The 11641-nt window shown below is 38.2% G+C and overlaps 1 protein-coding gene across 1 annotated transcript; it reads right to left on the bottom strand.

Moving 5' to 3' along the window:
• Nucleotides 1-5410: 5410 nt before the first annotated feature.
• Nucleotides 5411-6142, bottom strand: LOC125377672. Its single transcript, XM_048391576.1, has one exon. The coding sequence runs from the start codon at nucleotides 6125-6127 to the stop codon at nucleotides 5411-5413; it is 717 nt and encodes a 238-aa protein (XP_048247533.1). The 5' UTR covers nucleotides 6128-6142.
• Between the last annotated feature and the right edge of the window lie 5499 nt (nucleotides 6143-11641).

The raw sequence follows: 11641 nt of genomic DNA, 5'->3' as shown, positions 1-11641 counted from the left end.
CTTTTATTCTAGATATTTTAGAAAGTCATTATCGGGACGTTTTCGATCATATTATTATTCCTTGCCCGACTATAAGCGTTAATAAAACATACCTATCGAGAGAATCGGTAATGAATGACGATGGGGTACACAGAGTTGATCCGGGCGATCGTTTACAAGACTGTTTACAAGTATGTCATGAAAAATGCAAAGGAGAACCAACCCTTTTCGTAATAGACGATTGCAGTGCGAATAAAGAACTCACCAAAAAGAAAGATATGCTTTCGTATTTAGCATTCTCCGGTCAGCATACTCAGCATAGCGTTTGGGTACTTACTCAAAAATACAACTCTGTCCTGAAAGATCTCAGAGAGCAGACCAAATGGGTAGCCCTATTTCATTGCAAAGACCGAGATTCATTCGAGGAATCTCTACGCGAAAATGATGTTATTTATACCTAGCTCGAACGAGATAAAGTCAGAAAACTGTTAGCAGCAACGAAGCACTGTAAACTCGTAAAACCGATCAATCAGCAAATGTAGCAAAATTATAGCAAAAATATGGCAAAATTATAGCAAATGTAGCAAAATTATAGCAAAAATATGGCAAAATTATAGCAAAGATAGCAAAAAGATAGCAAATATAGCAAAATTATAACAACAATACGATAAATTGAACATTAGCGGTTAATATGACAATTCTTTCGCAACAGTTTATTATTACGGGCTGTATTGGATATGCCATATTTCATTGCTTAAATATCTCCTTAGGTATTACATTATGGAATGCGACCAACTCATCGAACAAATGCTCAAAGATGAGCCAGAACCTATGACAGATAAATCTTTAGATAAACATAGAGAAAGACTTGCGGCTTTGGTAGCCGGTGGAAAATGTTCCCAATATTTGGGGGAAAATTATACCATCGAAAAAATTGATAACATGACCGACGAAGAAATTAAAAAACTATACGCGCGTTACGAATCTAGACTGGGAGCTACCATGACTAAAACGATAGGGTCGGCTATATTACAACTATACACAGTCGTAGCTAGTACGTTTCTCCCTATCCCGGCAGAACAGCGCATGTATTTATGTGAATCTCTCGAGAAAGACACATTCATCGAACACGCTATAAGCTCAGTAAGCTGTGAGTTTTATCATAGATACGGAATGTTCTTAGCTCCACTCACCACAGCTTTAATAACGGCTAGGTATTGTCAATTTAAACATACATGCCCACTTAATAATATAAATGGAGACTCAACAAGTGACACCACAACAGATTGTGAACGAGGAAATAACCCCGATTGCAACACAAACACAACAGATAGTGAATGAGGAAATACCACAAACACAAAAACAAGCCAGAGTTACTAAGAATCCCAGAAAAATCGCCGCTGGTAGGATGGAGGGGGGGGGGGGGAGGGTTGCGAGGAAAGCGAAACTAATGCATAATTCAAATAGTCATCCGATTATTGGGCACTAGTAGGAGTTGTTGCTATAGCGGCTGTATGGTTCTTTTATAAGATCGGAGAAGAGAAAACGTCACCCCCGATGTCACAACAAGTTCAATTAGAGGTTAGCCCCCATATAATGCTATAAGAAGCATGACTACTCCAGTTACAGACGGTAAAATGTTAGTAAACGCAACGTATCATTCATCGGTGATCAGCGGCTTGGCCATTGGCTATGGCCGTATAGCTAAAATGATTACTAGTGAGTGAGTTCAAATTTATCGTCACATCGGCAGTATTTCAGCCATATCGTGACTACCAAAAGTTATACATAATATATACATTTAAACAATAACGGCCTGTCAACAAAGGACAGTAAAATACCTAGATGATCAAGGAATATTATTTAAAACTAGTATACAACCATAAAAAGATGTCACTATACCTAACGATACAATATAAAAAAAGGCTATAGATCGCCAGCAACTGAAGATAGATCACCTCACTGGGGACCATGGGGACTTACAGTACTTTTGCTACCTGCATGGACCCAAGCAGGATTTACACCATCCCTTCAGGTGTTGGCGATGGCTGACACAATTAGCCGAACATTAAAACAACACACATTCTACGATTAAAAACGTGGTATCAAATAAATACAGTTTGAAAGACGTGGTGTTACATACCCTCTCAGGGGGACAACAATTTTACACTACTTCAACCCCCTTCGAGGGTATAGCCACGGACAATCTTATTTATCAAATTTATTTTACCAATTATAAAAAGTATATTATATACAAAACAGATCAATCAAAATTTTAGTAACAATTCAATTTCCTTTAAAAAGTCAATAATTAAACGAGCACTTATAATAAAAAGATCCTTTAAGGATGAAACATTGAAATAGTTATCCCTTGTGATGGCAAAATCAACATAGTCAAGCAGGACATGCTTGACCGTGATTCTCTCATCACAAGGGATACAAAATGGAGGATCCTCGCCTTTCAATATATATTCATGAGTATATCTGCTATGGCCAATACGACATCGTCGTATTATGACCTCTTCAAATCTGGACTGACAACCTAAGTAGGTGTTGCCAATATTTGGTTTAATTTCATGTAATTTATTTATACCTACTTGAGTGTCCCACTTCTTTTGCATTAGATCACGGATGTAAGATCTAATCACGGGTTTATAATCACTGTATGGAATAAGAAGTGGTGTCACAGATTTGGTGAGTGCTGCCTTGGCGGCAGCATCGGCCTTTGTGTTACCAATGATTCCGACATGGCTGGGTAACCAACAAAATACGATGTCATATTGACCAGTAGCAAGTTGATTATAAAATTCAATAATTTCAATTAAAAGTGGATGCTTACATGAGATATTCTTAATAGCCTGAAGACACGAGAGGGAGTCCGAAAATAATAAAAATTGCTTATGCCTAGCTTGTTGACCTATATATTTTAGAGCTGTTAAAATTGCATGGGATTCGGCTGTAAAAATAGAACTATTATCGGGTAGTCGTGAAGACATAATCCTGGATCCAACGACGGTGGCGCTAGCAACCGCGTCACCATCCTTGGATCCGTAAATATAGATTTGAATGTGTTATAGTTGTTCCGCAATTCATTAAATTCTTGTTGATAGATTAGTTGGTTGGTTTCTGATTTCTTAAGTTTAGTTAATGACAGGTCAACCTCTGGCTGTACCAACCGCCATGGGGGAGAGGACAAAAGCTGAGTTGGAGCTATATTTTTAAGATTGATTTTAGCAGCAGAAATGTCAGGTTTGATTCGTAGACCAAGTGGAGGAACAAGGGATGACTTTTTATGGTACATATCCTCATAGAGAGGATTAAAAACGCAATCATATGCAGGATTAGTAGGATTTGAATAGAGCTTTGTGAGGTATGGCAATGAGAGTTTTATTCGACGTTATTTTAGTGAGGGCTCATCCGCCTCTACATACAGACTATTGACAGGGGATGTTCTGAAGGCTCCAAGGCCAAGCCTCAGGCCTTGATGATGAATACTATCTAATAATTTTAAATTACTTTTGCAGGCTCCACCATATATGATGGAGCCATAATCCAGTTTAGAGCGGATAAGTGTCCTGTATAGTTGGAGGAGGGTTTTCTGATCCCCTCCCCACTTGGAATTTGAAACAACTTTCAGTAGGTGCACGTCAAGGGCCTTCAGGCATTTATTTTTCAAATATTTTATATGTGGTAAAAAGGTTAAATGGTGGTCAAAAATAATACCCAGGAATTCAGCCTCTTTTACAACTTTAATCGGAGTGCTATCTAAAACTAAATCAGGGTCTTTATGGGGTTTGTATTTCCTACAAAAGTGTAAACAGTTTGTTTTGGATTTCGAAAATTTAAAACCATTTTCTAAACACCATCTATTTATCTTATTTAGACATAATTGTAATTGTCTTTCGATAGTATGCATGTTTTTACCACGACATGATATGTTAAAATCATCCACAAAAAGAGATCCATCAATGGAGTCATTTAAAACCTTAGAGAGGCTATTTATTTTAATACTGAACAATGTGACAGACAAAATACTGCCTTGTGGGACACCCTGATCCTGATTATAATGATCAGACATGGTAGAACCCACGCGGACTTGAAATTGTCTGTCAGATAAAAATTTGGATATAAATTGAGGCAAACGGCCTCGCAATCCAAAGTCATGTAAGTCTTTTAAAATACCGTGCTTCCATGTAGTGTCATATGCTTTTTCTAGATCGAAAAAGATAGACACTGCATGTTGCTTATTTACAATGGCATTCTTAACGAATGATTCCAGTCGAACTAAATGGTCAATTGTACTGCGATATTTACGGATACCACATTGAATATTTGTTATTAAGTCATTTGATTCCAAGTACCTTGTTAATCTGTTATTGACCATGCGTTCCATGGTTTTGCAAACGCAGCTTGTTAATGAAATTGGTCCATAATTTGAAGGATCAGTAGGATCAGCAAAAAAAATTTCGCAGGTATTACGGATTTTAGGAGGCAGGAATGCTGATAGGAGGAAATAAAAAAAATTTTTTTAAAAATCCCTCACTTGTGCCACAGAAGCTACGAAAGTATTTCAGTATTACCCACCACGCATGGTGCAAGCAATGCACTATAGTCCCTTTATCTAATGACACTCCTTACTGATGACCAGGGTTTCCAGGTATATTTTGGCAGTTTTCCACAAGCAGGTAGACTTCAACAACAAGCTTTTAACTTATTAAAGTTTTATTGTATTTTAAAAATATAAAAACAATGTAATATACACTGAAATTAAAACAGCACTTGGCTTCAAAACAAATATACATTTGGCACATACAAGTACTTAAAATACTCTGTCCAGTATCAGTTTATCGTGTTAAATGATCAGGTAACACTCATGGCTGACGTGTTATGCTAACACGTGGAATGCACTTAAATTAAATAGCCCTTGACTTCAAAACAAAAGAAAACATTTGGCACATACAAGTACTTGAAATACTCTGTCCAGTATCACTTTATCGTGTTAAATGATCAGGTAACACTCATGACTGACGTGTTATGCTAACATGTGGAATGCACTAAAATGAAATGGCACTTATTAAATGGCTTCAAAACAAATAACCATTTAGCACCTACAAAAACTGTACCTGAAATGTTACAAAAAGTACTTTTTTCCACTTTCACTCAGTATCACACAGCATTTTCCTCATGGAATTACGAGGTACACACCTCCTATTAAAAGCAGTCATAAAACAACAAAAGGATAACATACATGAGCAGACCCATTCTGCACAAATTCGGGCCAAGACTTCCACCACATCACATCAAAATTGGAAAATGTATTTACAAAATAAGAGGTACCATTTCTGATTTCACACAAAACACAGGAGTTAACATATCTTCCATCATGTGACTAGTACCTGCATGATTTACAGATCAGTTAATGCAAAATGATTTATGATGTTCTCAGTTTTTTAACATTACGTTTCCCCCTCACTGCAGCTTCTTTTCCTGATTGTTTACAAGATCGACAGATAGGCCTCACAGTGCTGTACATAGCCTGAAGTTCATGGATTACACTGTCATCAGCAAAATCTTCTGACCTGGCAATTCCGCAGTGAAAGCAAACACTTGGCAAAGAACATGTATTACTGGCATAGTATGTAGTCTTCATTGTGGACGAACATCTGAGACTCTCTTTCACAACTAGCGTTTCAAAGTATGGAGATGCTGGAGGAAACAGTGGTGACCCACAAGTGTAAGAACGTCCCTCTCTCATGCGGATCAAGGCTGTTTTGTCTTTGTAGGAAAGTCTGGTGTCTGAATAAACACATCTCGGTTTACGACATTCAACACATGTTACTGACTCTCGAACTTTGTTTGCAGTGAGAATTTTCCTGTTTTGCTTGTCTCTTATTGAAGACATGGTGACAGAACTCAAGGAGGGTCTAGCTGAATCAGTAGTGTCTGTACCATAGACAGAATGAAACTCTTCAAACTTATCTCCACTTTCAGGAGATACAACAGGATCAGGAATGAAATTCAATTGTTCAAACTCATCATCAGGCAGTCTTGGAGGATTGATGACACAATACCAACAATCGTCAACTCTGTGAGGATCACATTTCTTGATTTGAAAGATGTACTGCCGACAGTGACAATGGCGATCCATGAAGTCATTTAGTTTATCTTATTTCTCCAGATCTTTCTTCATCAACTTGTTCATATCAAGTTTATCATCTATATGATCTTTTAAAATTCCGAAGAAATTTTCAACACTCTCATTGCTTGCAGCACTGTTTATTATCACCGCATCCCCCTTGACTTTCAGGTGAGAAAACCTTTCCTCCAGTAACTTCAGAACTGGCAAGACGGCAGCTGTAAGGCCTTCTTTAAAAGCTGGATACCTAGAAGCAATGTCTCTTGCAGTTTTCAGGGTTGACACTCTCTTCATTTTCATTTCCAGTTCCTCTGTCATCCGTTCCCTCTCTAAGGAGACATTTTGTAGTGCAAGGTTCAGAACAGAGTTCACTCTTTCGGCCAGGTTTGCCCAACTGCCCATTGGTGCTGTCCTTGCCGTGATCAACATGTCCAAATCGAGCCATGCAAACATGGCTATCATAGCCAATTGCACAGATCCGAAAGTAGTGCGGTGATCAGGGCCACCATCCGTGTACATTATGAGTATAGCTTTCTCTGAATTGCCATCATCAGTACTGAAATGGGATTTGATGATGTTTGTTGTTTCAGCACCATGACGAATAGCATTGGACGGACGGAACACTTTGTCCTTTACAGTCACAAAGGATGTTCCATTGAAGAAAGAATCACTGGCATCCTGTGGAATGTCACAGTGCAGAGCAACAGAGGGGATGTCCCCGCACACATTATAATCATGATCTAATGCTGTAAGAGAGCTGGCAGTAGTACTGGAAAGAGAAGCATTATGTTGGCGAACACCAGTACCTACAGGTAATCCAGGCTCTCCAATAGGAACAATGGCTTTGTCGTCAAGCCAAAAGAAATCGACATGCTCTCTCAATGTCACAGCAAATTTCTTCAAGTAGACCAACTGTGCAGCCACATAGTGACTATCCTCATGTTTTCCACGTATCTGTCTTGTTTGAAGTGAAAACTTTACATTGAAACGACCAGTGTAGTGGAATGCAGTCCTCGTCGTTGGATTGGCTGGCCAGAACTGCAGTCTCACCCATTCATTGGAGGGAATGAGTACTTCTGGATCTACACGACCTCTCATCGTTGACACAAGATCGTCAATTGATATTGCATATGGAAGGTACAGTTGTGATCCATGTCTCCGCTCGTGGACGGCAAGGTCCCTTTCATGGAAGTATTTTTCAACTTCATCCCAGAAGGTATCAAACTGTGTACTGTCTGGGTTGCCATTTAGTCTCCGTAAATCCCATGCCACATCAGGATCATTTAACTCCAACACATCTTAACACGTTGATCAATTGCAGCTTGTGCAGTGTTTTCAGCACCACTACTGTCATTGGTCAAGAATTTGTACATGTTTCTGAGAAGAGCTGGAGACACTCCTGTAGACTGTTGTCATTTCTCATAGAACTCTTTCTTCATCTGTCTAGTTGAATAATCTGGCAATGACTTGTGGACTACCCGCAAAGTTTTAACTGTATTTTCATCTGACCTCTCGCTCTTATCACCTGGCAAACGCCATACAAAATGTATATGTCCGAGATAATTGCCCTGAAAGTAACTGTAATGTGCCACTGGTACAGACATACTTAGATTGTCAATCCATGTTCTTCTCTTGTATCTACAGGTTGGGGGATATATAGTTGCTGATTTCCACAGGAGTGTATTCATCCTCTGAAGCCAATGTATTGTCAAGATCCAAATAAGTCTCCCCCACAGGACCAACAGTTGCCTCAATAACTGCAAGAGAAAAATTCACAGAAGGGTTTCGCAAAGGTGCACTAGCATTGTGTCGTCCTTTGGACCGCTGGGACTGTTGTCTCAGGAAGTCAATGTACTTTCTCATACACTGGACCAGTTGCTGAATATCTTGATAGACTGTCTTAAATTTGTAGGTCCATGGCAGCATGAGGAGCTCAGACAGGGCATCAATATGCTCTTGAAGTTTTTCGACTTCCATCTGAAAATACAAGTCATCAGATGTTTAAAAATCATTGTTTGAAGTTTGTATTCAATCTTGTAACACTGCACTTTCATTAAAAGTAGACAATTGTTCTCTATTAAAAATTTAATCAATGCTAAATTTATTAACCTGTATTTATTCTAATCATGTCAACATATGACTTTATTCAATAATAGTTCCCTTGAACATTTGGCAAAACACATGCACACACACTGACAGAGTACTAGTTTAAAAGTCTGGGTTTGTCTAAAACAATCCAAGTTTTATACTAGCTTCAACAATCAACATAGAATTATAAAAGGTTTTCAGGTGTCAAATTATTTTTCAAAATTTTCCCTAAGAAATTGACGTTTACAGATTTTGTTATACATACCTTTGGTGGTGGCTTGTACATGATCGAAGTAGCCTTCGAACTGTTGGAACATGTTGGGAATTTCCCCCCCCCCCCCCCCCCGATGGAATTTGCCGACACATGTGCGTAAGGAATTTTAGTTAAAAACTAGAGTTACTTCCCGTAACATGTATTTCTCTCACAACAAGGCTTATCGATCGATGTCGGACGTCGGGTGTCGGGTAGAATATTTTTTTTAAAAATGATAGAATTTCATTTTTTTTTTTTTCGATTTGGCGAAAAATGGTGTCGGCGGATCCGTAATCCTAGCAATTAAATTGGTCTCGCCTCAAGAGGGTTTCTAAACATGATTGCGGTAAATGTTTTAAGAGTTGATACTGCTACAGGGTCTGATAATATACATTATCATGAGCTTGCCCAAGGGCAGTATTGAGCTCATGAATGGAAAAGGTTTCATTGTAATCTTCTCCATTATCGGAACTAAAATTTACAGGTTTCTTTTCTTGCTGCTTTTGAAATTTTTGGAATTTAGGGACATAGTATGAGGATGAAGAGTGTTGAGCCAGAGTTTCACCAATTTTATTAGCGATATCAGAAGTATCGGTTAGTAATTCATTCCCATTTTTAAGGTGATGGATACTAGATTTAGAACCCTTTCCTTTAATTTTCTGGATCATGTTCCATACCTTAGACATGGGCGTACGAGAATTTATCTTGGAAACATAATTTTGCCAAGATTGGCGTTTATTTTGTTTAAACGTACGCCTGGCTTTAGCATTTAAAATTTTAAATTTATTCAAATTATGTACCATTGGATGGCGACGGAAATAGTGCTCAGCCTTTTTCCGTGCCTTCCTAGCTTGTTTGCACTTATCGTTAAACCATGGTTTACGAATATGTGGATTTGCAGAGGACTTAGGAATACATTCATCAGCTATTTTGTTCAATTTATCAGAAAATAATTGTACAGGGTCAGTAACGTTAAGAAATAGGTCAGGTTTTAATTGATTGGATGCAAGTATTTCGAACAAAAACCAGTTGGCCTTAGTAAAGTTCCATCTTGTTGAAGGAGGAACATCTGAAGGTATGACAGATTTTAAAACGGTTGGGAAATGATCACTACCACAGAGGTTTTTGTGGACGGACCATTCAAATTCGTTTAATAATTCTGAATCTGTAACTGATAAATTCAGAGCAGAGTAGGTACCTGTACCTGGATGAAGATATGTTTTTGAACCATCATTATGTATACATAAATCATTGGATATGAAATCTTCTAACAGCTTCCCTTTGTTATTTGTCTGAACACTACCCCAAAGGGGATTGTGCCCATTCAAATCACCAATAATAATACAGGGCTTGGGGAGTTGATCATAGAGAGCTTGAAGTTCAGACTGTCGGAGAGAAAAAGATGGTGGAATATAGATTGAGCACAAAGTAAAAACAATGTGCATGGTCACACGGACAGCAACAGCCTGAAGAGGGGTGTGGAGAGGAACAGGGCTATGGATGACGCCCTGCCTCACTAAGATTGAAGAACCTCCAGATGCTTTCGCACCCGGAGGTGAGAAAGAATGAAATGAATTATATTGCCTAATGTCAAGCTTATCGGTATTTTTTAAGTATGTTTCCGGTAAACAAAATGCTGATGGTTTAAAATCTTGTATAAGTAATTGTAAATCATTAAACGTATTCTGCAGTCCTCTGCAATTCCATTGAATGATGTGACGTGAGCTACTCATGGCGGCTCAACTGGTGATCGTGAGCGAGATGGAGGGCCACTTCCATGGACAGTGAGTGAGTGAGTTAAGATTTAACGTCACATCGGCAGTATTTCAGCCATATCGTGACGAGAAGTACATTAATAATACACATATTTATACAAAATAAAAACCTGTCAACGAAGGACAGTAAAATAACTAGATGTATCACAGATTACATCTAAAACTAGTAGGTAGCCATAAAGATATTACATCATACGAAACAAGACAAGATAAAAATGAGCTATAGATCGCCAGCCACTGAAGATAGATCACCATGCTAGGGCCCATGGGGACTTACAGTACTTTTGCTACCTGCATGGATCCCAGCCGGATTTACATCATCCCTTCAGGTGTTGGCGATTATTAACATACTTAGCCATATTAAAATAACATATATACTACGATTAAAGACAATGGTAAGAATAAATCTACTTTGAATGACGTGGTCTTACATACCCTCTCCAGGGGACAATCATTTTACATTACTTCAACCCCCTTCGAGTATACAGCCACTAACAATCTTAGTTATTGTATTTATCCTGCCAATAATAAAAAGTATATTATATACACAACATATATTAATCAAAATTTATGGTACAATTCAATTTCTTTTAAAAAAACAATAACTAAATGAGAACTGCTATTAAAAAGATCCTTAATAGATGAAACATTGAAATAAGTACCCCTTGTGATGGCAAAATCAATACAGTCAAGCAGGACATGCTTGACTGATTCTTTCATCACAAGTGATACAAAACGGAGGATCTTCACCCTGTAACAAATACTCATGTGTATATCTGGAATGGCCAATACGACAGCGTCGCATAATGACCTCTTCAAATCTGGACTGACAACCCAAGTAGGTGTAACCGATATTGGGTTTAATTTCATGTAATTTATTGATACCTACTTGGGCGTCCCACTTCTTTTGCATTAGATCTCGGATGTAAGTTCTAATCACGGGTTTAAAATCAGTGTACGGGATCAGAAGTGGTGTCACAGATTTGTTGAGTGCTGCTTTAAGCAGCAGCATCGGCCATTGTGTTACCAATAATTCCAACGTGGCTAGGTAACCAACAAAAGACGATGTCGTACTGGCCAGTCGCAAGATTATTAATTAATTCGAGAATCTGGATTAAAAGTGGATGTTTGGGTGACATATTTTTAATCGCCTGAAGGCACGAAAGTGAATCAGAAAAAATAATGAATTCTTTATGTTTAGATTGACGACTGATATATTTAAGTGCTGTAAAAATGGCGTTTGCTTCTGCTGTGAATATTGAACTGTTATCAGGTAAACGTGAAGATATTGTTCTGGATCCAATGACAGTGGCACTAGCAACTGCGCCACCATCCTTGGATCCATATGTAAATATAGATTTATAAGTGTCGTTAGTGTTTCTTAATTGATGGTATTCTTGTTGGTAAATT

This window comes from Haliotis rufescens, unplaced genomic scaffold, assembly GCF_023055435.1.
Source record: "Haliotis rufescens isolate VD_foot unplaced genomic scaffold, xgHalRufe1.0.p SCAF_90, whole genome shotgun sequence".
Classification (NCBI taxonomy): Eukaryota; Metazoa; Mollusca; class Gastropoda; order Lepetellida; family Haliotidae; genus Haliotis; species Haliotis rufescens.
The sequence above is the reverse complement of the archived record's forward strand: the minus strand, read 5'-3'. Positions and strand labels throughout refer to the sequence as shown.

Bases quoted from the DNA above. Each gene is read 5' to 3' on its own strand.
- LOC125377672 (XM_048391576.1), bottom strand. From the start codon at position 6,127: ATGGATCGCCATTGTCACTGTCGGCAGTACATCTTTCAAATCAAGAAA.